Consider the following 27757-nt stretch of genomic DNA (forward strand, 5'->3'; position numbering starts at 1 on the left):
TTTTAACCTCAAATTAGGTTTTATTGTTCAAATAAGGTTAAATAGATACAAATTTAATCAGAACTAGCAAGCTCATACTTCGGGAATGGAATGACGTAACCCTCCGGCAGCTCATGATAACCTTCTGGACCAACTACACGAGACGCATTCGGAACCGTTGCGCACGTGTCTTTATGGGAACGCTTATGAGCTTGTAAATTGGACACGCAGGTGAACCGTTGCCCACAGCCGGAACACATGAACCGCTTGATTCCGGTATGCGATGACCGGTGTGTCGATAAGGACTCCCGATGACCAAATGATTTCGGACAGAATTCGCAATGGAACGGTTTTTCGCCTGTGTGCTGTCGTTCGTGAACCTTGACTTGACCTTTGGTACGGTAAGCTTTGGGGCAGTACTGACATGCGAAAGGCAATTCTTCGGTGTGCAGAGTGTAATGGTTCTTTAAAGACGAAGCGGTGTGGAAACTCTTTAAGCAAACTTCACATTGGTATATCGGATTACGTCCGCAATTCGATCGCTCATGGTCAGACACTTGCGCTCTTGAGGAGAAATTTTTTCCACAAGCTGGACAAACGTAATGATATTTTCTGATGATCCTTTCTTCCACATGCATTTGGTTACGATGTCTAACGAGCCTCTCGTACTCCCGGAATACTACGTCGCATTCCACACATAGAAGCCGTTCTGGATGTTGTATTCTTCCATGATATAGAACTTCATCCTCGGTTTCAAAATGGCTTGCACAACATTGGCATTTGTGCAAAAGAGTTCCATCCGGTCCGTGCAAAATGATGTGCTTTTCTAGAGCTTTTTCATTGGCGTACATGCGCTCGCAGTAGCGGCATTGGTATTTCCTTTCACGGACATACTCTCTATCGTATTGTAATGTTTTAAGCAATTCCCTCAACACAATACCGTGTTCTTTTTCTAGATGTTTCCCCGCCAGATAGGGACTGACGTACTGTATAGGACAGTGATTGCAACGATAACAGTCTTCTTGGATTTTGGAAATGCTTTCCTCGTAGACAGCACGCTGCTCTTCAATTTGTCGCTTTTGCTCTTTGAGATCTAACACAACCCTGGAACAAGTAAATAGACAAAAATATGATATAAATGCTTGATAAATATAGGTATTCTATGGAAAATGCAGAATTAGCAGACTAAGGTGCTAATGCTGAGAAAGGAAAGCTATTTCTAGAAAGCAAGGTGAAGTTTCGATATGATGATGTTTCGTGCATTCAAGTGCACAATAACCACGTGTTTATTTCAATGAAAAATCATGGAATCGTCTCACGTTTTATTAAGTTAGTAAATAATTGTTGTGAGCGTAAAATGTGTGTAGACAAGGAATTCCGCATTCCAGTGTATGCAGATTATAAACCAGTGCCGGACGGTTGCATGATCTCCCCCGTCTATGAGTAACCGGTGATTTTATGCTGGAATATATTTAGGTAGGTGATTTCAAGGACAAAGCACGGAGGCACTATTTTTCCGGTATTCCAAATAATGTGCTACTATGTGTTAAGGTCACCTTAGCCACTTGATGAACAAAACCGTTCTTGGGCCCGATTTCATCACCCCGCTTAAGAGTTAAGCGAAGGTGAAGAAATTGGCTGTTACATAGATTGTTCAATTAACCCCCACCTAAATGTCAACTTACACTTTTTCCGGGTCATGCGGCGGTGGCGGAGGTCTCTTCGGCCGACCGCGGCGTCTTCTAACCGTTATAACCGGCGGTTTCTCTGTAAATGTACGCCGTATGCCTTTCTCGTCGTATACGGGCTTCGGCGATGGTTTGATTTCATAGGAACTATTCTGCCCCTGATAACTGTCTTCCTGGTGCATTTCTTCCATAAGCTCTTCGGGTTCGATTACGGTTTCGTACAAAATTTCCTGTGATACGTCTTCAACTACTTTGAACCCATCTTGGTCATCGTCTTCTTCAACTTTCACTTCGACCATATCAAGGTGTTCAGCACTCTGTTCAAAAGAAATGAAAATGATATTGATAAAATAAATTGTATCGTTCAAGCAGTACACAATCTCTTACGTTCCCAACGTCGTGTTTCGAGTCACTCGAGTCATCATCACTGTTCTCCATTTTCATGTCGATCAATTTAGATTTCGATTCCGATGTCTTCCGAACCTTTGGTTTGGTTAAGTTTATCTTGGATTTGTTTGGTTTTTTGTCTTCTGAAGCTTCATACGAAGAATCACTATCATCGTCATCTTTTTCAACCAGTGTTTTACGTTTAGTTAGTTTTTTGGATGCCGCTGGCTTCACGTCATCACTGCTGTCCAAAGTCTTCGGAGCCCGAGTTCTAGGTGGTCCTATCCGTTGGATCACTTTACCATATACCTGGCGATCTGTTAGATTTGGCATGGCTGTGAAATAAAAGTTTGGTGTTGAATTTAGTATTTTTAAGGGTATTCAAATGTAGATTGAAGCTAGATTGTCGTAAACTGTTTAACAATAATCAAATTCAGTGATACCCAATGTGCGGCCATCAAAGCCTTTTCACGCAGCCAGCAAAAGATTTCAGAATAACACTACATGTGGCCCATTGAAAAAACATTACATTCAGGAAAAGCTTTTTATCGTGCCCAGTTTTTCGTTGCACTCAGGGCATATGTTAAGTTGACATCATTATGATAAGAAAATTATTTTGAGCTTTTTAGTGGAATCACTTGTCATAAGACGAGTTTGTACAATCCCATTGAATTCCACCACTTAATTGTATCTTGACAGATACGTATTTCGACCTCAACAGTAAGGCCGTCTTCAGTGTCTCGTATTCGTCGAGTCAAGTATCAAGGGATCATTATGATGTTTGACAAACATATAAATCAAGAATCGTTTAATTGATGTATATCCTTAAATAGATTATTCCTATCTAAGCGTGTATGTGCTATAAATAACTTTATAGCATTTGATATGTCAAAAGATTATAAAATAAACAGACCGATCTCTGTCGGTCTCTTTCGTATTCCATCATCCAAACGAATAACAACGTTTATTCCAACGCTCCTCCGAAAACCATCATTTTATTACCGCGATCTTCAACAGTGTCTAGTTAGTTCCAGAGTCCACTTTGTGCTTCCCTAAGTTCGTTTCACGTATATAATATAATCACCATGATTAAATAAATTTACCAGCTTTTTACGCTAGCCATAAATTAACAAGGGGTGATTCAAATTTGACATATGCCGTGAACTCAATTCGAAGTAGTATATCTTGGTAGCCATGAATTATACTTCGTTGAATCTGTCATATTTTCTAACATCAAAATATGTTTTGAAAAACAAGCTCAAGTTTTTGAAGATAAATTTGCCATCTAATTTCTTTATTTTTAGGACTTTAGATGTACAATGCAAAACACGAATCATTATATGGCTGAGACTTGGAAACTCTATTGAGAGTACCGTGGAGGTACCATTTATTTATTTATCATCAGACTAAGGCCGGAGTGGCCTGTGCTGCACATAAAAGACTTCTCCATTCAGCTCGGTTCAAGGCTGCACTTCGCCAACCACGCAGTCTGCGGAGGGTCCGCAAGTCGTCCTCCACCTGATCGATCCACCTTGCCCGCTGTGCACCTCGCCTTCTTGTTCCCGTCGGATCGTTGTCGAGAACTCATTCGATCGGAGCGTCTTGCGGAGTCCAAAGTACGTACGATTTCCAGCCACTATGCGTCTCCGAATTTCTCTGCTGGTATCATTATCGGCGGTCACCAGTGAGCCCAAGTACACGAATTCTTCAACCACCTCGATTTCGTCACCACCGATACAAACTCGTGGTGGGTGGCTCACATTGACCTCTCTTGAGCCTCTTCCTATCATGTACTTCGTCTTCGACGTGTTGATGACTAGTCCAATCCGTTTAGCTTCGCTTTTCAGTCTGATGTAGGCTTCCTCCATCCTCTCAAAGTTACGAGCCATGATATCAATGTCGTCGGCGAAACCAAATAACTGGACGGACTTCGTGAAAATCGTACCACTCGTGTCAATCCCTGCCCTTCGTATTACTCCCTCCAAAGCGATGTTGAATAGCAGACACGAAAGACCATCACCTTGCCGTAACCCTCTACGGGTTTCGAAGGGACTCGAGAATGCCCCTGAAACTCGAACTACGCACATCACCCGATCCATCGTCGCCTTGATCAACCGTATCAGTTTATCCGGAAATCCGTTTTCGTGCATTAGCTGCCATAGCTGGTCCCGATCGATTGTATCATATGCGGCTTTGAAGTCGATAAATAGATGATGTGTGGGCACGTTGTATTCGCGGCATTTCTGCAATACCTGACGTATGGCGAACACCTGGTCTGTGGTAGAGCGTTCACCCATAAATCCCGCCTGGTACTGCCCCACGAACTCTCTTGCAATTGGTGTTAGTCGACGGCATAAAATTTGGGAGAGTACCTTGTAGGCGGCGTTCAGCAATGTGATTGCGCGGTAGTTGCTACAATCCAGTTTATCGTTATTTTGTAGATGGGACACACGACACCTTCCATCCACTCCTGCGGCAGAACCTCATCCTCCCAAACCTTGGTAATCACCCAGTGCAGCGCTCTAGCCAGTGCTTCACCACCGTGTTTAAACAGCTCTCCTGGTAGTTGGTCAACTCCTGGGCTTTGTTGTTTTCAGCCGGCCGATCTCCTCCTGGATTTCCTGGAGATTCGGAGCCGGAAGTCGAATGTAATGCGCGTGCTCCCAGGTTCATTACCATACCGCCACCGTTGTCTGCCATATCGCCATTCAGGTGCTCTTCGTAGTGCTGCCGCCACCTTTGGATCACCTCACGCTCGTTCGTAAGAAGGTTCCCGTTTATGTCCTTACACATATCGGGCTGTGGCACGTGGCCCTTACGTGAACGGTTCAACTTCTCATAGAACTTTCGTGCGTTATTAGCGCGGTACAGTTCCTCCGCCTCTTCACGGTCTCGATCTTCCTGCTGGCGCTTTTTCCTCCGGAAAATCGAGTTTTATCTGTTCCGCGCCCGTTTGTATCGTGCCTCGTTCTCCCTCGTGCGGTGTTGCAGCAATCTCGCCCATGCTGCATTCTTCTCCTCAACTAACTGCTCACATTCGCCGTCATACCAGTCGTTTCTCTGATCCGGAACCACCGTGCCTAGTGCAGCGGTTGCGGTGCTTCCAATGGCGGATCGAATATCTCTCCAGCCATCTTCAAGAGATGCTGCGCCTAGCTGCTCTTCCGTTGGGAGTGCCACTTCCAGCTGCTGCGCGTAGTCTTGGGCTAGTCTACCGTCTTGTAGCCGCCCAATGTTAAGCCGCGGCGGACGACTCCGACGCGTGTTGATCACCGTCGAGAGTTTTGAGCGCAGACATACTGCGACGAGGTAGTGGTCGGATTCAATATTCGCACTGCGGTAAGTGCGTACGTTCGTGATGTCGGAGAAGAATTTACCGTCGATTAGAACGTGGTCGATTTGGTTTTCCGTTACTTGATTAGGTGATTTCCATGTGGCCTTGTGGATATTCTTACGGGGGAAGAAAGTGCTTCGGACTACCATTCCGCGGGAGGCTGCAAAGTTTATGCATCGTTGGCCGTTGTCGTTCGATACGGTATGCAGACTATCCGGTCCGATGACCGGTCTATACATTTCCTCCCTTCCTACCTGAGCGTTCATGAGCGTTCAACGTGAACGGTTCAACTTCTCATAGAACTTTCGTGCGTTATTAGCGCGGTACAGTTCCTCCGGCTCTTCACGGTCTCGATCTTCCTGCTGGCGCTTTTTCCTCCGGAAAATCGAGTTTTATCTGTTCCGCGCCCGTTTGTATCGTGCCTCGTTCTCCCTCGTGCGGTGTTGCAGCAATCTCGCCCATGCTGCATTCTTCTCCTCAACTAACTGCTCACATTCGCCGTCATACCAGTCGTTTCTCTGATCCGGAGCCACCGTGCCTAGTGCAGCGGTTGCGGTGCTTCCAATGGCGGATCGAATATCTCTCCAGCCATGATGATGCTGCGCCTAGCTGCTCTTCCGTTGGGAGTGCCACTTCCAGCTGCTGCGCGTAGTCTTGGGCTAGTCTACCGTCTTGTAGCCGCCCAATGTTAAGCCGCGGCGGACGACTCCGACGCGTGTTGATCACCGTCGAGAGTTTTGAGCGCAGACATACTGCGACGAGGTAGTGGTCGGATTCAATATTCGCACTGCGGTAAGTGCGTACGTTCGTGATGTCGGAGAAGAATTTACCGTCGATTAGAACGTGGTCGATTTGGTTTTCCGTTACTTGATTAGGTGATTTCCATGTGGCCTTGTGGATATTCTTACGGGGAAGAAAGTGCTTCGGACTACCATTCCGCGGGAGGCTGCAAAGTTTATGCATCGTTGGCCGTTGTCGTTCGATACGGTATGCAGACTATCCGGTCCGATGACCGGTCTATACATTTCCTCTCTTCCTACCTGAGCGTTCATGTCACCGATGACGATTTTGACGTCCCGCAGTGGGCATCCATCGTATGTCCGCTCCAGCTGCGCATAGAACGCTTCTTTCTCGTCGTCGGATCTCCCTTCGTGTGGGCAGTGCACGTTGATGATGCTATAGTTGAAGAAACGGCCTTTTATCCTCAGCTTGCACATCCTTGCGTTGATTGGCTGCCACCCAATCACGCGTTGGCGCATCTTTCCCAGCACTATGAAGCCGGTTCCCAGCTCGTTGGTGGTGCCACAGCTTTGGTAGAAGGTAGCCGCTCGATGCCCGCTTTTCCACACTTTCTGTCCTGACCAGCAGATTTCCTGCAGCGCTACGACATCGAAGTTGCGGGGATTTAATTCATCGTAGATTATCCTGTCGCAACCTGCGAAGCCTAGCGACTTGCAGTTCCATGTTCCAAGCTTCCAATCGTGATCCTTTATTCGTCGCCTAGGTCGTTGCCGATTGTATCGAGTCGTATTATCTTCTATGTTGTTCGTAATGGTTGTTTTTAAAGGCGGCTTATTGGGCCTGCGCAAACCTCCTGTCTCGTCGGAGGGCCGTCGTGTCAGGGCTGTTTAGCGTCCCACCTAACACCAGGACTTGTGGAGGTACCATATTCTGCGCATTTAAGAAAATTTTGAAACAAAATCGTTGTTATCGAGAAACCATAATGATTTATTAATACCTTTATGTAGTAGTTGTGCAACTATAATCCACGGAAGACTATGAATCTTTAAAATTTTGATTAAATTGAGTAAGAACATATATTATTAACCCTATTGTGAATTGCCATATGGTTCCTAATTCTGCGCACGTATTTTGAAATGTTCCATATTCTGCGCACAATGTTCCTAATTCTGCGCATAATAATAAACACTCAGTTTGAGTAATTTTTTGTCTCATGAAATGGTTTTGAACATTTATACAAATATTTCATTACTTTTGCACGTTTTTAGTACCATGTATATTTCCTAAAGTCTATCTGACTACAACGTTTTACCGTTCTCGTACGCAAGTAGACGAAAAAACGTCCGCTCCAAAACGAACTTTAATATAAGACCTGGCGAATTGGACCCAAACCCAATCGACTCAGCTGTGATGAATTGAGATAATGCCTGTGTGTGCGTGTATGTGTGTACGATGTATGTGCACAAATATCTTATCTATTTTTCAAGTCCATTATCCGATTGCTCGCCATCACCACAAGTTGCTTTCGACGATTTTCCGTTAGACAACTTTCCAGATCGGTTATTGTGTTCATGTCAATGGTCAAGTCACTGTTTTGCCTTGTTCATTAAAGTTCGCCATTGACGAAAAGGCAATTTTTTATTCCGATCAAATCCGATATTTGTATGGAATTGAAATAAATATGTAATCCAACGCGAAAATAAGACCATTCCTACATAAATGCGGATGTTGCCCAAAGTGCTATTTTCTCAAATGTCAGTCGATTTTTCAGGGAAAATTATTCGTGCTAGTAACGTGATATACACATTTAGATTTGAAAACTCGAAGTTTAAAAAACGCTCAGTGGAGCTGTGGTGCGCAAGGCCAAGTAGCAGATATCCCTTGTCTCTTTCCGGATAATCTATCTTCGCATTTTTTTGCTCTTCTTGTTTTATTCCAGCATTTTGAAATATGTTTCCTTGCCAAAACAGTTGCTATTGTCTATCCGGAATAAATTTATAGCGCTTTTTATACCGAAGTTGAATTTTTCTCCGGATACAGGCAACTTTCCCAACTTCGGAAGTAATGCGCGGGATTCGCTTGAAGATGCGCTAAACAACGCATCAATTAGTTTGACAGAGAAAACTTCGGAAGAAAGTTTGGTTCGGAAGTCCCGACTTCCGAATTCTAACTTGGTGCTACGCCGACAATACGTCCAATTTGGGTTGACAAGCCAGGCTAATTGTACCAATCCATTCCACGCGCACAATTAGCAACAGAAAGTAAATTTTGTGCCATATTCTGCGCAACATAAAATGCTTTCTATAAGATAGATATTACACTCTGGAAGCCGATTTTTATCATATTGAAGTAACAAATAATCTGATTTGGAACTCCGCTTTAAAAAAAATGAGCCCAATCTTTTTTTTTGCTCAAATTCGAGAAAAAAATGTTTACGTGCGTTTTAGCGCTGCTGCTAATGGAGGCCATTTTTCGACATTTTTTGATTTTACCGATTTTGTTTTTCTTCATATTTCCGTTATCAACACTAAATTATTGCTTTATTATCTGCACATGACAACAATAAATTGCCAACTTTTTGATGACATGTAAGTAAATATAATGATAACATTAAAGAAAATTTTAAACAATGTTTTAGTTTCAAAGTGCGCAGAATTAGGAGCCGCGCAGAATAAGGTACGCGCACGGTACGAAGAAATCGAAAAAGAACGAGACCTCGGTTCTATTAGATCCGCTCGAATTGCCTAACAGTATTGATTGGCGATTTACAGTAGATAATCTGAATTCTGAATGATCACATCATCACAAGCTACAAAGGTTTTACAATTTTTCCATAAAGATTATTATGTTTACCTGCACTAGCGGCCTTCAGGGTGTTCGGCGGCGATGATATATACAATTTTAAAGAGTTTTAGGCAGGTTTTTCAGGTTATATGTGATCAACAGCTGCAAGCACTGGACAAAAACAAATATTCAGATTGTTTCGCAACATCCAAAACACCACTATGGGAGCACTGAGCACTAAGCATTCTAGGATTGATCTGGATGTGAACTGTTCGGAATGGCGATGTTATAGTTTCTGGGAATCATGTAGGTCAGATGATGAGCCATTTCCAAAAAAGTCTACCTGAATGATTAGCATTACCCTCGGCATTATCATGTGACACCATTGTCTCCGTAAAGCCTGACCACGCCAAACTTCGGACACCCATCTTACAAATTTTAACGTGGACAGCTTTTATTACTTATATTAAATTATTTTAGTTTAGGTACTAGTTTATATATCATTCAATCAAGGAAGTGCGTCTTATAGTATCGTGATTATTCTGTTAAATCCTTTCTTAAATTGAGCTAGAAGCGATACACTAATTAAGTTTTTTTTTTGCGAGGACTTCATTCCATTACACCTTCCATAGTGTGATTTGTTCAAACACTCATACAATCCTTTTGTGTGGAACTTGAGATAATGTCACACTGCTCTACATTCCCCTACGCTCTTATAAATCAGTGCATCTTGTATATCAATTGGGCATTCAAAAACTTCTCGTCCGACATTAGTTCAACTGCCGACCACTCTTTTGCATAATTTTACAGATGCAATAAGATGTCATAGTGAAATCCAGTGCTGGTGGATGAGCAATAACTAAAAACCGTGGAAAAATATTGAGATTCGTGCCCCCAGAAGCATGCCAATGTTGTCTTTCATGACGACCTAAAATGAGTAAAAGAAATAAGAATGTTTACAAAGAAAATGATTGATTGAAATATAAAAACCAGTTTTAGAAACATGTCCAAATTCCAAAATATGACAGTTCAATGTTTTCATTGAAAATTTCAACTAGTCACAGATTGCTAAGATCTATATTTGAAAATTATAGTGTACACAGTAAGTGTCAAAAGGGGTGAATCAAAGCATTATGGCACTGTCATGTAAAAACCTGGTGATGGTACTCCCCTGGTTATGAAAATAGCAGATGTGTATTTTTGGCGCAGATTAAAACGAGCTTAATGTTGAACGGCAGGTAAACATAATGTTGTTACACACTGCTATCCAAGCAAAGACCGCTATCAAAATATTTCAGAATGATAACAAATCGAATCTTTAAAATATCAATAACATATTTTGATACATAATTGCAATATCCACTATCATATTTTTATATCCTTTTGATAAAGGGCCATCCACAAAGTACGTCACGCCTCTAAGAGGAGGGGGGTTCAGAGCAGCGTGACGATCCATATAAAATTTTGGAGGTTCGTTACGTTCTGCAGACAACTGGAACAGCCTCCGCTCAATAGAATTAAGCTCTACCGAACGCCTGGAACGCCTGCAAAAAAAAACACCTAAAAATAATCCGTCCTCGTTTTGGTCGTTCATACACAATCGTAGGCAACTAAATGCCATTCCTACCAACATGACGTTCAAAGATAGTGAATTTCGCTCTCGAAACTCTAAGAAACGTTCTTCCTTTCAATGTTAACCTACCACCTTTAGTCGTTTCGCAAAACGATGTCCTCGCAATATTGAAGAAATTAAAGGATATTAAGAAGAAATTAGACATTTCAAAAGTAAATGGAGCTGTCCTTAATGTCAAATTTACTTTGATAATTTAGTCAAATTTTCCGTAAACCCATTCCGTATCAGCAGCGTACTAGGCTTTGCTTCTCAACACGCAAAATTGAAAGTATGCTCTTTGGGGCCCTCCCTTTTTAAAAATATAATTTTAACGAGACATTATTTGGATTTCAACGCAAATCCTTCGGAATTTACACGAAAAATTGTTTCGAAATTCCTCAGAAAATTTGTACGAAATTGTTAGAAAACTGCACGGATAATTTTAAAACTTTCTTTGGAATTTCCTCCTCAAATTTTTACGAAAACTCACTCATGATTTCAATTTGAATATTTTCGGAATTTCGAAGGAAATTTTATTTTTACGGAAATCTTTTCGATATTCCAACGGGCCGCCCCATGAGTTCGTTGTGGTTGAAGAATTTGTGTACTTGGGCTCACTGCACTGGTGATTGCCGAAAAGAATACCAGTAGAGACCTACCGTGGCAAGGGTTGTAGGTCAATGCCCAGAAGACCAATCCCCATAATCAGTTCCCCAAAATGGCATTTTCCAGAACGACCAATTCTCCAGAATGATATTCCCCAAAATGCATCATTTTCCCGAAAATAAATCCCCAGAATGACTCATTCCCCAGAAAAAAACCCGAATGACCCATTCCCTAGAGCATGAGCATGATTGACCGCCCACGGTTGCTACTCCGTTATGGCCAGGCCAGCTGCAATTACACAGAGAACCAACAGATGATGTTTGGGACTAACATCATCTTCAATGTATGAAAACTGGTGACCCAATATAAAGCAATACCACGCCGGCCGTGTCCGAATGCAGGTCAATTAAGGAATGGGTAGAAAAATGTTGACGTGATACTCGCTTTGATGGAAGCCGACGAGTCATCTGCACTTCCACGAGAAATCACTGGGATGTTGGATATACGGGGCTCGTTCTGGTAAACGTTATGCTGTGCATAACGTGTAGTCTGATTATCGTGCACTTATCAGATCAATTACTGACCGCATAAAGTAGAACAAAAATTCCGTGATCCCGAGACCGTTCTGTTGTGAACAAAAACGTCCGATCGCGCACTTAATTATTTGAATAACTTACCGCACAAAGCAGAACAAAAATCCGTGGTCTCGAGACCGTTCTACCACCGGTTCTACTTTTGACAAACACTTTGTATCGCACACTAATTACTTTAAAAACTCTTTTAACTTTTACCTTATGGGCCCGCGACAAAGAAAAAATCTGAAGGATTATGCACAAGACACGACCGCCCAAGGGTTTTTTTGAATCGTAACGCTTGGTCGGACGCCCTCCCTCCCCCTTCAGCGTTACGTACTTTGTGACAGAGCCCCAACGTAAACTACGTAAAACAGTTTGGTTGCGTTAGGAATGTAGTCATCATCATGCATGAGTATTTCAAGATAATTCATTCGATTTCTTATGTCACTGGTTTAGAACAAAATTTACGTAACTTAAAATATGAATTTTTTTGTATACCGTCGTCGTCGGGGATGACAATGGGTCAGCGCCCTCACCGGTAGTCTGGAGGTCGGATAACAAAATCGTTCAAAAAGGTCTCTTATAATTCAGTTTTCTTGTCCTCAGATATATTAAATCTATTCTACAAGCATTCTAATTTCTAACAGTAACCCATTCACACCCCCATTTTAACCATTGTACGGCGGTACGATAACTTAAAATTTTCAATTTAAAAACCTAAGTGGTAATGATGCTTTTCGCGATTCCGACTGTTGAATTCGACTTAGTGTGATTAATGCATCCAAAGGTTAATTGCCTATATTTGCCCAGGCACCTACCGCCCCCCCTTAGCGTTCCAAGTATTATCTTGATTTTTCGTACATCACTATTCCGGATCTTCATCACTATTCCGAATCTTCCCTCCAACAACGAGCAAGCGGGTGGCACCGTCCTCGAGTACGACAAAGAAGCACGGGTCGATAAAGGCTTCCCCAGACCTAAGCGATTTCATCGCCGCGACGGCTTCCATACCAACGGCGACAGAATCGCAGTCGTCAAGCAATAGAATCGCGTCGCGGTTGTCTCGTCGCGTATGTTTGGGGGAACCTAAAACCCGGTCGCGAGAACTATAAATCTGCAGTTAACTCCAGCTTGAAAGCAAAAATGGTTGGATGATTTGGAGCACCGTTGAGCAAGAATGGGTTGTTATTCAGCTTGGTGACAGGCAACTATTTCTCTATGCTATGTACATCCCTCCGGATCGGACTCGCGACGTGGATCTTATTGAGATCACACAAGATCTATATCTTGTGCTTCAGATATGGTTGCGTCGCGCCTAGTGATGAGGATATGATTTTGGGCGACTTCAACCTTACGAGCATTGCATGAACTCCTATTCACAGCGGCTTCTTCCGTCCGGATCTTGAAAGCTCCTCGTTCCACGCAGGTGCCGTTAAACTTCTAGATAATTACAGTATTGCAACGCTTTCGCAAATCAAAACGAGAATAATCGCTCTCTAGACCTCTGCTTCGTGAGTGGTCGTACCACGGCACTTTCCATCTGTTTGGCTCCTGCACCCTTGGTTAAGGATCTTGCTCATCACCGCACTCTAGTGATTGCCGTCGAAGATAATGTTATGCGTGATTTCTTCAACCCCCCCAGCCGTGGTGTCGTACGATTTCCATAAGGCGGACCATCGCAGTATTTCTGAAGTGCTATCAAATATGGATTGGGAGCACATTCTCGATCCAGTGGACATTAAGGTGATTATAGAATGAAGCCAGAAATCGGCCATTTTGTAAACCACGTGCTTTTCCAATATTTTTTTCAAGAGCACGAGATGAAAGATACATAACATGTATGAGGCTGAAATAATGGTAGATCGTTTGCTTATTTATGCTGAACAATCATAAATTGCGTTTCGGCGCTGTACGAAAATTATTACGCCAGATTTGAACTTTTGATAATATGGGTAGAAAACCGTGTGGTGAATTTGAAATTCACCACGGGCTTCATTCTATAATCACCTTAATTCTGCTGCAGAAACTTTCTCCCACATCATGGTGTACATCATCGACAGGCATGTCCCAAAAAAGTCAATTCGGATGACGAATGCTCTCCGGTCGCTGAAAAGGTGTAAGAAAGCTGTACTCAGAAGTTACATGAGATACCGTACGGTGCCACTAAGATGCCGCTATGTCAGACTCAACCAGGGATACAGCGACGACTAAGATCTCACCCAAAGTCCTTTTGGAGCTACGTAAATGAACAGCGCAAAGAGACTGGATTTCCATCGTCCATGGTATTCAATAGTGAATCTGCAAGCACCCAACAAGGTATATGCAACCTGTTCTCAGCTAAATTCGCCAGTGTGTTTGAAGACGGACAACTACCTGTTGATGTCTTGACCACAGCTGCCAGCAACGTCCCATTAGTGAATCAATCGCTCGGTGATATCGAGGTGAATGTCGAAGCCATCTCAAGAGCGATGTCTAAGCTTAAGACATCATTTAAGCCTGGTCCTGACGGTGTTCCATCGATGATTCTCAAAAAGAATATTACCTGTCTGCTTGAACCCCTTCTCCTGTTATTCCAACTCTCTCTATCCAGCGGCACATTCCCATCTTGCTGGAAGACTGCAAAAATGTTTCCGGTCTACAAAAAGGGGAGCAAGCGTGATTTGAACAATTACCGGGGTATCACATCGCTTAGTGCAATAGCGAAGCTTTTTGAACTGGTTGTCATACCCGCTGACACTGCAAACAATATCTTTGTGCTGACCAACATGGTTTTACAGCTGGCCGTTCAACAACCACTAACTTGTTATGCCTAACGTCGTACGTGATAGCATGATTGCACGCACTCAAACGGACGTGATTTACACGAATCTTTCTGCAGCATTCGATAAGCTGAACCATACAATTGCAATCGCCAAGCTTGACAGACTTGGAGTTGGTGGAAATCTCCTCGATCGGTTTCGATCATATCTGACCGGACGCCAGCTGGCGCTTCGTCTGGTATACCGCAGGGCAGCCACTTGGAGCCTTTAATTTCCCTGTTTTACTTCAACGATGTTCACCAAGCAACCGATGGACCACGGCTATCATTTGCGGACGATCTGAAGATATTTCTTCGTATCTGCTCAATAGCCGATTGCCAATCCCTTCAAAACCAGATCACTGTGTTTGCCAACTGGTGTACTCTGAACCGACTTGTGGTCAATCCGGTTTAGTTATTTTTTTCTCGACACGACCATCAACCGAGTGCATTGCGTGAAAGATTTGGGAGTTCTTCTCGATTCGCAACTTACATTTACCCAGCACATATCCTTTGTCGTCGATAAAGCGACCAGAATGCTTGGCTTTGTGTTCAGGATGGCGAAAAATTTTACCGCCGTACATTGCTTGAAGGCACTCTACTGCTCTCTCGTTCGGTCGACGTTGGAATACTGCTCGGCGGTCTGGTGTTTTTACTACAACAACGGATCGGAGCGCATCGAATCAATACAACGCCGCTTTGTTCGTTTGTTCGCTGTCAGCTGATCGACCTTCTTCCGTTGCGTATCCGTAGGGACTTAAGCAGAGCGCTGACCGTCGCTGATATTATACAAGGAAGGATCGATTGTCCAGACATTCTGCAACAAATTAACATTTACGTGCAACATTGCGGAATAGCATAATGTTGAGACTTCCCCTTCGCCGCACCAACTATGGTTTGGGCAACGCACTTAACGGGCTACAGAGAGTTTTGACGAAGGACTTACGTCTCTCTTTACTATACCGGGTGTCATTTCAGAATATTCAAATCTACCGCGTTACGCTGTGTTGAAAGATTTTAAACGTTAATAGCGTTCGTCTCAGTGGACGAATTTCTGCGGTAAGCCCCTTAATCAACAGATTTCAAGTATGCCTTCCATGTCCATGCTTGATAAGACCCGAAAAACTTGTTTCAATAGGCATGAAACTGTTTTCAATGAAAAACATTGAGATCAAGGGAACCTATAAATATGGGTACCGCATAATTCTTGCATCATTCCATTACCACGTTCTGATTGGACACCAGCGAATGAGCAGCCGCTGGGTCTGCCAAGAAGCCATAAAATAGCGCAACGGGATTTTTTCCTTTCATTCTGACCGGGACAAGCGAAGCAACCGCATCATCGATTGAACAGCACTCACACCTTTTAGCAGGAAATAAGGTCTGCACCGACCGCTTTTTCGGCTCGACACCATCGAAGCCACCATCATCAGCCGAAACCTAGCCAGTACAGCAGCAGTCCACCCTCCAGACCCGACAAAGCAGCAATGCTGAGCAGATTCCGGCAGCAGCAGCAGAGTCGAGCCGAGACCGGCCGGCATCGGTGATGAGCCGAGACAGGCTGAAGAAAAGCCACATGATGCAGCATGTAAAAAAACAAACGGTTCTTCAGAGAGCCAAGAATAGAGATCTATATCAATGCTTTCAATACCCTTCGGGGCAGAAATTGTACTTCGGTGCCAAATCCAATATTCTAGAGATAAAATTGTATGCGTGATTTTCATAAATAGCGTCAAAACTAACAGTGGATAATTTTTCGGATTTAACCGCGAAGTGGACGAAGGACTTCGCTTGACCATGCCTTTAAAGACTCATAAGATGTCCAAATCTCTCACATAATCTTATTTGGATAAAAAACACCGATAACAGCTCAAACATTAATAAACTATCAATCGATTTTTCATCAAATGTTGGATTTTTGGCATTGATAAAAAAAATATGTTTGTTTGATACTGACCGCACACAAAGCGAACGTGACTGAATGATCGCCCCATGTTACCAATTCTAAATCTTATCACCCGAAATCCCATGTCCGAGTGTTTCCTTCCATCTACTACTAACAATGTTGTCTCAGAAAAGAACACGTACTTCCCACCTGAACTGCAATTCTAAGCTCGCTTCCACGGCTTATTGGCCTGTATCAAGTGAAAAGTCCCGTTAGGAAATAGATGCCAGCAGCGAGCAACAAGCGTAAAAAAGAAGAAGCCCATCTCGAACGCATTGATGATGATGACGCTTTTGCTGCCAAAGAAGCGAGGTACAAGACGCTGATTGGCCCACCAATTGGGAAGCAGAGAAGATTCAAAATAAGGTATAAAAGAAAAGTGCATTCGCTCGCAGAGCATTTAGTCTTTTTTATACCATCACTAGAAATTCGCGGTTATTTGAAAAGATCGTTTTCTTACTTTTTGCACTTAGCCGAAGCAAACAGCCTTTTTCAAGGCTCTAAGAGTTAAAAATAATGTTCTCCTTCAGTAGCTATCGCACGGATTAGAAGGCTCTTCAGTGGAAGGGCTGAGATACAGTCCACATCCCCTGCTGAGCCAACTTGTGGCTTATTCCAGGCAGTCCTTCAGTGGGAAGGTTGCCACTGTCGAGGCTAATATTCCGACAGTTCCGCCGCTACTCGTCCGTGATCGAACAGATACTTCCTGATTTTTTTTATTATTCTTGTTCCAGGTAGATTTCTGTGTCGGTTTGATGAGAAGATTTTGCCAAGGAATGGTATGCAACGCCGATTATTTATCCAAAATAGTTGATGTGAGAAATTTGGACATATTATGTATCTTAAAGGCATGATCAAGTCAAGTCCTACGTCCACTTCGCGGTTATGTCTCAGAAATTACCCACTGTTCGTTTTTAATAGGGTAGCATCAGTATTTGACTACCACTTGACAAGAGATGCGCTTCGCCGTAATTTTGTAAATGTTTTTCGTCGCAGTAGCTGATGCGCATATGCTAGATAAGTGTATTTAAGTCCCATGACAATTTTATTTTTCGTTGTGATTTTACTGTTTTGTTAATTAGTTATTATTGTAGTAACCATACTAGTTTTAAATCATCATTAGCATTACGAACAATCTGTTGATTAGGGTGGCTCAAAAAACACGTTTTCAAATTTTTTGATAAGCCGCCCTTTTATTCGGTTCTATTTGATGCCCTCCTTAGCCGTGCGGTAAGACGTGCGGCTACAAAGCAAGACCATGCTGAGGGTGGCTGGGTTCGATTCCCGGTGCCAGTCTAGACAATTTTCGGATTGGAAATTGTCTCGACTTACCTGGGCATAAAAGTATCATCGTGTTAGCCTCATGATATACTCATGCAAAAATGGTAACTTGGCTTAGAAACTTCGCAGTTAATAACTGTGGAAGTTAGAAACCTCGCAGTTAATAACTGTGGAAGTGCTTAATGAACACTAAGCTGCGAGGCGGCTCTGTCCCAGTGTGGGGATGTAATGCCAATAAGAGAAGAGAGAGATTTGATGCCCTGATGCTCTGGACAAAATTTCAGCCAAATCGGTCAATTTTCTTTTACATTATATCAAAACGTTAAAATTCAAGGAAAGATGTATTTTCTGCATAATTCTATGCTTATAAGTATGTAACTAATAGCCTTTTTTTCAAATAATTTTTCCAAATTATATTAAAATAATAGTGCACTTTATGTTTCTGCGAAATGGGTTATTCCGAGAAATGTCATTCCGCGAGATGGGTGTGCATCGTCGCACTCCGCGAAATGGGTTTCCGCAATGTGGGATTCCGCGAAATGGAATTCCGCGGAATGACATTCCGCAATTTGTCATACAATCGCGTGTATGTATATCACTTTTTATGCTATACGTTACACACTTGCATTTGTTTCGACAGCGGTCACGGCTCCGGCATATCAACAGCCTGTTTCTATTCATTCCCCACTTGCCAATTACTTGCGGGGTCAATCGAATCTGTATCTTCATTACTTTCATCTACTACCTTTTGCTATGAGTAGTATCACCGAAAAAAGCCAATAAATTAATTTCGATAAGTACCGCGAATGTTGGATAGTAACCTGGTGCAAATTGTTCCCGACTGCAATCCTCGACTGCGTGGTTGGCGAAGTGCAGCCATGGACCCGAGCTGAATGGAGACGACTTTTATGTAATAAATATATGAACGCACTTACTCTTGATGTTCGGTCTCGGAACAATTTTGTTTGTTAAGCAATGTTGCGGCAATCCACACGTATCTGGTCGAGCTCGACGATGCTTAAGCAAGTTGCCTATTGATGTATGAAACTTATTAGTAAAATTAGAAAATATTCACAGGAGGGAGGTGCTTATTACCGATACACGAGAAGCGGCTACCACAGAAGCTGCAGTGGTAAGGTTTTATACCACTATGGGTTGTTGAGTGAGTGATCAAACTCTCCCTATGGGCAAACGCTTTGTCGCATTGCTGTTAAAATGTTTTACAGAAGATTATTTCTCGCTCGATGATTTTTTTTATAAGATAAACATACATTACACTTGTAGGGTTTCTCTCCGGTATGCATCCTCTCGTGCACCTTGAGTTGTCCCTTGTTTAGGAAACTGGACCCACAGAAGTTGCACAGATGACTTTTCTCGCCCACATGCTTGATCATGTGAGCATTAAGCGACGCTTGGGTCAAATATAGCGAATTGCACTCGCTGCATTTGTGCTTCTTCTCTGTTCCGCATTTGGAATCGACATGAACTCTGGAAATGATGAATCACAGTTAAATATGGTTAATGAAATTGTATAAAATTATAAGGCATTATTTGTGTTACTTTCTTAACAATGGGCAAGAACTCTAACTGTTGAACATTAGGCGATTTCCCCTAGTTGACAATTATCATGTTAATTAGTAATCTTGACTGTGCATAAATACGATGAATTCTTAGTTATCACAACTTATTGCCCTAGTTCAAAAATGGATTAAGCTAGGGTTTGGTTTGATAGTTTGGCTATGTTGTTTTCGTTTTTTCATAGCAATATAATTGTAGTACCTGTTAAAATGAGTTGATAGGATTTGTGAAACTAGCAACACGGTAAATTGAATGTGCTTAGGAAATGTAGAGTGCAGTTGTGATGAATTGGAAACTAGATTGTAAGTTACTTTTTATATTATATTTTATGGTTACTAATTGGAAATACATTCCAGCTTTGGAGCTGTGTGTGTGTACACTACTATCAAAAGAGTTTCATTTAAGTTAATGGAAAACCATCGCAACATACTTCAAAGAATCTAACAATCTAGTAGAAAGGATTCGCCATGGATGAGCTCAGAAGAAAGCTTGAGTTGCTAGAAGAGCAAAACAAGGCATGGCGGGCTGAACAGCTCGAACGAGAAAAAAGAATCCAGCTGGATTATGAAAGGAAACTACAGAAATTGGAGGATGATTACGAGACTGCGGCAAAGGAAATTGAATCGGAATTTTGTGCACGAAGGGAGGCGGTAATTATGAAATATAGTAGGCGACACATCTGTGAAATAAAGCAAATTTCCACCGAAGAGGAAATTAAGCCACATAATAGTTTCGATAGTGTCTCCTGCCTGAATGCTAAAATTTCAATTACTTCTTCCGTGTCAACAATGCCCCTGCCGAAGCCATCGGGTGCCGTATCTGACGATACATTAGAAGCAGGAACGGTTTTGCGTAAAAATATCTCGACGAAAGTAAGTTCAATGGAATCGACAAGCACAATTAATTTCTATACGGATGATCATGGTGATGAGAGACCGACCGATACGGCCGGTATTATCCATTCGCGCACTGGGATGGAACAAAAACGTTTTGAATTTCAACCGTTAGGTGTAGCGATTGTGATATATTTTCCAAACAAATGTTATGAAGCGGCAGTAGTAGTTCGAAGAAGCACGGTTGAATACTTTAGTTTAGATGCAGTGGTGCAAGAAATACACAACAGTAATTTAATTATGAAATTTTTAAAAGATAAATTAGTTTTCGATCCAGGAGGGACTAATAGACGCAATGTTTTCTTCAGAATGGCGAATAGAAAGATGTTGAATGCATAGAAGGTCTGTTTGTTACTAGATTCACGGGAGGGAGTGTTAAAATAAGTTGATAGGATTTGTGAAACTAGCAACACTGCAAATTGATAGTGCTAAGAAAATGTAGAGTGCAGTTGTGATGAATTCGGCGGCTTGCAAATTGAATTGGAAACTAGATTGTAAGTTACTTTCTATATTATATTTTATAGTTACTAATTGGAAATAAATTCCAGACACTGCTATCAAAAGAGTTTCATTCAAGCCAATGAAAACCCATCGCAACAGTACCCATTTCAATGTTTCTTCCATTCCCTGATCTCTCCTTATCTCCATGGTACCTTCAATATCAAGATGTGGATAGGCAACTGCAACTCCTACAACACAACAAGGTTGTGCAACTGGATGCTCGCGGAGAAGCCATAATATAAATCCGAGTACAACGCATCTCTTTTTTTTTCAACATTTTTCGGATGCTTTCGGAGCTTCATCACTTGATAAAGTTTTGTTATGATAAAAAATGCCATATACATTCCCTGTGGAAATTAGATGTGTGATCTTCGACATCGAAATACTCTTCATCAAGGTTGTAGTCTGAATAGCCTCTTCTGTTGTATATTCATAGTCAAGCGAACACACAAATTTCGAAATAACAATTTGTCCATTTCATATTATATGCTGTTGTTGAATCTCCAGTAGCCTTGCGAGCAAAAGCGTAGGATTGCCAATCCGGAGATGGCGAGTTCGTTTCTCGGTCCGGTCTAGTATGTTTTCGGGTTGGAAACATTCTCGACTCCCTGTGCATAGTGTATTCATTGTACTTGCCACACAAGATACATACTCATGCAATGGCGGGCATAGAAGAGCTTTCAATTAATAACTGAGGAAATGCTAATAATACTAAGTTAAAAAGCAGGCCAAGTTCCAGTTGGAATGTAGAGTAGGGTGGCTCAAAAAACACTTTTTAAATTTTTTTGATTGGCCGCCCTCTTATTCGGTTCTATTTGTTGCCCTGATGCTCTGGACAAAATTTCAGCCAAATCGGTCAACGTTTGGGCGGTGCTAAACTCGTTGGAAGTTTATATGGGAAAATGTATGCAGAAACATCCAAAAACAGTGATTTGCGGTTGGACGGCACAATTTACGATCAAGAACAATGATACTCATTCAGTTCTTGTAGAATTAAATACAGAATGTTATGCTGAAAACCGCGAGAAGATTCGAGTTTATTAGGCAAAGATATTAGCATTTTACTGGAGTGTTGTAGTGGTGAATTTATTTCTTTTCAAAGGTAAAAGAAACGAAATTTGCTCAAACCGCACTTTAGAGAAATGCTAATAACTAAGCCGGGCAAACATTCTGTATTAAATTCTTCATAATCAGAATGAGTATCATAGTTCTTCTTTGTAAGTTGTGCCGTCCAACTGCAATTTACAGTTTTTGGATGTTTCTGCATACATTTTTGCATATAAACTTCCAACGAGTTTAGCACCGCCCAAACTTTTGCAGAGTGAAATGAAAAACGACCGGTTAGAATGAATAACTAACGACTAATGAAAAATTTATTTCAGTTCAAACCACAGCTTGCTACGATTAGCCATGTGTTGCTATGGTAACTTAGATTATATAACAGAGGGTACATAACGGACTAGTTCGATGCTTATTCAAAGTCAATGACTACTGCGATTGCAACACTCCTTCCTAAGCAACGAATCCAATTAACCTCTTATTCTCTTCTAACTTTAGATTCGCCAGGGCTTTTGTAAACACATCTGCAGGCTGCTGTTTCGTGCTCACATAACCCAATTCGACAACTCCTTGCTCTAGAACGTCTCGGATAAAATGGTACCGAATGTCTAGATGCTTCGTCCGGGGATTATACGATTGGTTTCCTTGCGATACAGATGGCTGATTGATTGTCCCACCGGATGGGAATCCTTTGCACACCAAATATCTGCGATTGGAAGTGATGCCACCAAAGGGCTTCCTGTATAGTGCGGAAAAGCGCAATGTACTTTATTCACACGATGATAGCGCAACTGTTGGTTGCCGTTTCACGACACAGCTCCTCCCATGAACTGAAGACGTATCCAGTAGTGGATTTCCTGGAATCTGGTTCCACTCCCCAATCGTCATCCGTATAGCTAACGATATCCGGAACATCGATCCTTCGAATATGTTAGCCGATTTGATTTCGTACCCTGCAAGTACCGTATTATGCGCTTGACAGCATTCCAATGGCTTCGTCCGGATTTGCATTGAATTGGCTGACTTGATTGACCCGCAAACTGATATCCGGCCGCGTTGCTTGCGCAAGATAGGTGAGACAGCCCACTGCTTCCTGATAAGGAACTTCTCTCATCTCCAAGATATCCTCCGGCGTTGTAGGCGACATCGATTTATCCAGCTTGATACTCGCCTCCGCTGGTGTGGAGACAGGATTGCAATTCGCCATGTTGAACCGTTGCAAAATGCTTTCGATGTAGTGCTCTTGATCTACCCACAGCTTACCGTTCTTCCGGTCTCGTGTGATCCGCAGTCCTAAGCAAAAGTTGTGACCAAGATCCTTCATCTTGAAACGATTGTGGAGAAACGATTTTAACGCGCTCTTCAGTTTGGCGTTGTTGGTAAAAATCATGAAATCGTCCACATAAATAGTGACGAAAATCATTTTGTCACCATCAATTCGGAAGTACAAGCACGGATCCACATTGGACTTTTCAAGCCCAAACTCTTTTAGCGCCTTGTCCAACTCAGTGTTCCACACTCGACTCGACTGTTTGAGCCCGTAGAGTGCCTTTCGCAATCGACATACTTGCTTCGATGTACCAGCAAACCCCTGCGGGGGTTCCATGTATATGACCTCGTCCGTCAATTTTCCTTGAAGGAACGCAGTGACCGCATCCATCTGCTCCACATCAAGATCGTGCTTTACCGCCAGTGCCAGAAGGTATCGAATGGTGGAATACCGTACCACCGGAGAATAAACTTCGTCGAAATCGATTCCTGGCCGCTGCGAGCACCCCTTCACCACCAAGCGCGCCTTGTATCGCTCGATGTTACCAGATGGGCCTCGTTTTGTTTTGAAGACCCACTTGTTCCGTATAGCCTTTCTATCGTTTGGAAGCGTGGACAGCTCCCAAGTTTTATTCTCTTCTAGAGCCTTGATTTCATCGCGCATAGCCGCGATCCACTGCTCACGATCCGGTCTTTCAAGAGCTTCTTCGTAACTCTGGGGATCATCAAACGGTATGTGTGACCGAATCTGCTGAGGGGAAATAACTTCACCAGAAAAAGAACTATACGTAACGTAATCTGAATACTTGCCTGGGATTCGGCGCTCCCGCTCGCTGTGCCTCGACCCTTGCTGCTGATCAGCTAGTCTATCTGATTGCGACAGGAGCGCAGACTCGATGTTGGCATACAGATACTCCGCATCACTCGAATCGCTTTCGGATGTAGCGAACCCTTCAAATTCATCCTCGCTGTCATCGCTTGCTTCGACAATCGGTTCCGCTACCAGCTGTATCCCACCAATTGTAATCGGCTCTTCATATGAATACAGCTCCATGAATTGTATCTGCTGCTGATTCTTGCTCAGTTGTAGCAAATGTTGCGGTTCGCCCTCTTGAACCACAACCACATCACAGCTGATCTGGACCTCACGCTTCACTGGATCAAACACTCGATACCCCTTGGTACCATCGGCATATCCACACAAAATGGTCCTACAGGATTTCGGGTCGAATTTTTTTCTTCTTTGCTTCGGAATATGGACAAGTGCTAGCGAGCCGAAAATCCTAAGATGCCGCAAATCTGGTTTCTTACCGCACCATGCTTCTTCTGGTGTCATCGCTAGTGATCTCGTAGGACTTCTATTGGTGAGGTATGCTGCCGTTGAAACCGCTTCAGCCCAAAATTCTTTCGGCAAACACGAATCGTTCAGCATGCTTCTTGCTTTTTCGATGAGTGTCCGGTTCATTCTCTCCGCCACACCATTTTGCTCGGGGGTGTACGGACAAGTTTTCTCGTGGAGCACTCCATCTTTTGCCATACTGCTCTTGAACAATTTATTCACGTACTCGGTGCCGTTGTCCGTTCGAAGGACCTTTAATTTCCTACCTGTCTGGCGTTCTGCCATTGACTTGAATTTTTCATATGCTCCAAACGCTTCATTCTTCCGTTCCAGGAAATATACGAATACTTTACGGCTCGCATCGTCGATGAACGTCATCACATATCGGCTACCACCGAGCGAAGGAACTTCGATGGGCCCGACCAAGTCTGAATGAACTAACTCAAGTAGCTCTTTGGCTCGCGACTTACTGGAAGGAAAAGGATCACGAGCATGCTTACCTTCAATACAAGGGATGCACTCTGGTACGACTTCATTTACTAACTCGATTCCGTCTGCCATCAACACAAGCTTGCGTAAACTTTGGCGATTGAGATGACCAAGTCGTCTATGCCAGACGGCAGTGTTAGATGTAACGAGGGCTTGCTCTTCTTTACGATTCAACATATACAAACCGCCTACCTGTGTACCGGATGCAATTACATTTCCGTCATCTTCACGTACCTCACACTTGTTCGCATCGAAGACCACCGTCAATCCTTTCTGGCAAATCTTGCTGATCGAAAGCAGATTAGTAGCTAGCTCCGGAATTTGCAGCACTTCTTGAACTTCAACGGGACCTTCACTAAGTTCAAGCTGAACTAAACCTCTTGCGACTGACATCATGCTACCGTTATTGGCCGTTCCAACAGGATGCTCCATACTTTGCTGCTTTACAAATTTATTTCCACTGCGAGACATGTGGCACGTGGCGCCGGAATCGAAATACCACTCCTTGTCGCTTACCTCTCCAATTGCAAAAACGCTGCACAAAGCTTTCCCAGACTGCCTAGCAGTATTTTGCTTCTGTGGGCATTTCGATGCAAAGTGTCCCCGCTTCTTGCAGTTGTGGCACGTGTCGTCCTTCTTCGCCGAACTGCCACGCCGTTTGGATTTTGGATTTGAATACAACGCACCTTCTCCGTTGGTAGTTTTAGGAGCACTCGACAACTTCACGTCCTGCAAAATTTTTGCCTTCACTGCATCCGATGTTAATGCAGTGCCCGATGCTTCGAGTCCCATAATCATGGGTTCGTAGTACTCCGGAAGTCCCATCAGCAACAACGCAGCAAGCCATGAGTCGTCGACCTTGAAGCCGATCCCTGCAAGCTTATGTGCAGTGGACATCAGCTCATCCACGTACGATTCCACGCTGCCGCATTCGTCCAAACGAATTGAGGTTAGCTTTCTTAGCAACCCGATTTTCCTGGTCAGACCGTTATCCTGAAAAGCGTTCCGTAGCTTGTCCCAAGCTTCTTTGGCATTCTTGGCGTCCTGGACGAGACTGTAGTTTGTCGTTTCCAGGCTCAGGCAAATTGTGGCCAGCGCCCGCAAACTGACATCGTCATCGATTGCTTGCCCTCGTGTTGGCGAAACGGCGTACCAAGTACCCTCGCGAATGAGCGTCATTTTCATCGCGAACGCCCACGTGGCATAGTTTTCGCGACCCTTCAGCTTCTCGATGATTGGCAAAGCGACCGTGTTGATTCGTCCGCTCCCAGCAGCCGGCACTCCGGCTGCGGCTCCAGCGGCCGGCAATCCAGCTCCGCTTCCATCACCGTTATTAATCATTTCCGTTTAACTAATTTGTTTAAACTAATTTACTTTTCACTTGGCTATGGTCACACGCTGGACCCATAACCTTTTGCAGAGTGAAATGAAAAACGACCGGTTAGAATGAATAACTAACGACTAATGAAAAATTTATTTCAGTTCAAACCACAGGTTGCTACGATTAGCCATGTGTTGCTATGGTAACTTAGATTATATAACAGAGGGTACATAACGGACTAGTTCGATGCTTATTCAAAGTCAATGACTACTGCGATTGCAACACAAACGTTGACCGATTTGGCTGAAATATTGTCCAGAGCATCAGGGCATCAAACAGAACCGAATAAGAGGGCGGCCCATCAAAAAAATTGGAAAAAGTTTTTCCCATACTAATTTGAGCCACCCTAATGTAGAGCCATTGAAAAAAAAGAAAGAAGATGCTGTTGCTATGCATATGCACAGCCAACATTACTAATTAACAAGATTACATTTGGTTATTAGGGAATGAAGCAATATTATAAAATAAACCAGTATTATGTACATAGGAATCCCAGCAAATATGGAACAAATAATCATACGATGACAATCGAGCTCATGTCAAGAGGAACATGTTAATAATCCGCAAATAAAAAAAGAAGATCCAAAATTTACGAAGGTACCACTCGTATCGTAACATACCTCAATTGGGAAGCTGACTTGAACTGCTGTCCACACGTTGGGCAGATGTCATACTCGCAGTCGCGTCCTTCGTGGTCCGACTGGATGTGTGCAATGTAGTCCAGCTCGACAGGAAATTCCGCCTGGCAGACACGGCACCGAAAGACCCGATGCTCTTCGCGCTTATGCATTGTGCGGTCCCATTCAGTGGTAAATGTTTGGTAGCACAGAGTGCAAACGAAACCCCCTGGAGGCTCATGCCTCTCCGTGTGGCGCAGATAGTTGGCCTTGTGAAGGAAGACCTGATCACAAACCTGAGGGGACACAAATAATGGATGAGTAAATCCGAGTTCCGACCTATAGTTAACATTTTTGGAACACCCTAACATAGGAAAATCGAAGTTTACTTACATCACAAGCGTAATGTTTGCCGTCCAAATCCTCATCCTGGGCTTTTTTCGCCTTCTCGGTCGGATCGACAGATTTCGGCGGACGACCTCGCTTTCTAACCGAAGGGCTTGGCTCTTCTTCACCGGAGCTCATTTTGAACCCTCTATTTACGCAGAGTAAGCGTCACTTTTTAACCTCTTACTTACCCGAGATTCGTTCAAATACGGGTGCAGAATACTTTTATTTCTCGTAGATATTTTGTTCACTTTCTGAAACTCTCAGTTCCACTAATTTCGTTTACCATCGCTAATCACAACAATGATTTTAAGGGATTAATGGTCCAAAACGATTAACACTGTACATTGTTAAAATTTTAAGGATCCATGTTGGCTTGCAAGCGCGTAGAAAAGAAGCAAAAGAGATGTAAGCGAGGGAAGCGTGTTGAAATTGACATTCGAGATCACACACACATTAAAGTTTGAAGTTGAAACATTTTTTTTGAATAAAAAGATCGAATCGAGCAGTTCGAC

At 43.0% G+C, this 27757-nt stretch overlaps 1 protein-coding gene across 1 annotated transcript; it reads right to left on the reverse strand.

Moving 5' to 3' along the window:
- LOC134212351 (zinc finger protein 28-like) lies at positions 1-27668 on the reverse strand. Its single transcript, XM_062690109.1, has 8 exons — positions 27249-27668; positions 26859-27151; positions 19001-19217; positions 18825-18936; positions 18665-18760; positions 2055-2389; positions 1665-1984; positions 1-1083 (listed from the first exon to the last, which is right to left on the reverse strand). The coding sequence occupies exons 1-8, from the start codon at positions 27378-27380 to the stop codon at positions 54-56; spliced, it is 2535 nt and encodes an 844-aa protein (XP_062546093.1). The 5' UTR covers positions 27381-27668; the 3' UTR covers positions 1-53.
- Positions 27669-27757: the final 89 nt, after the last annotated feature.

The sequence above is a fragment of the Armigeres subalbatus genome, chromosome 2 (assembly GCF_024139115.2).
Source record: "Armigeres subalbatus isolate Guangzhou_Male chromosome 2, GZ_Asu_2, whole genome shotgun sequence".
In the NCBI taxonomy this organism is placed as follows: domain Eukaryota; kingdom Metazoa; phylum Arthropoda; class Insecta; order Diptera; family Culicidae; genus Armigeres; species Armigeres subalbatus.

Excerpts from the sequence above, each read along its gene's own strand:
- LOC134212351 (XM_062690109.1), bottom strand. The coding sequence starts at position 27,380 with ATGAGCTCCGGTGAAGAAGAGCCAAGCCCTTCGGTTAGAAAGCGAGGT. Across the intron at positions 18,761-18,824 it reads TAGCCGCTTCTCGTGTATCG|GCAACTTGCTTAAGCATCGT; the intron begins GTAATAAGCACC and ends ATACATCAATAG. Across the intron at positions 2,390-18,664 it reads TCCGAGACCGAACATCAAGA|CCATGCCAAATCTAACAGAT; the intron begins GTAAGTGCGTTC and ends TTTATTTCACAG.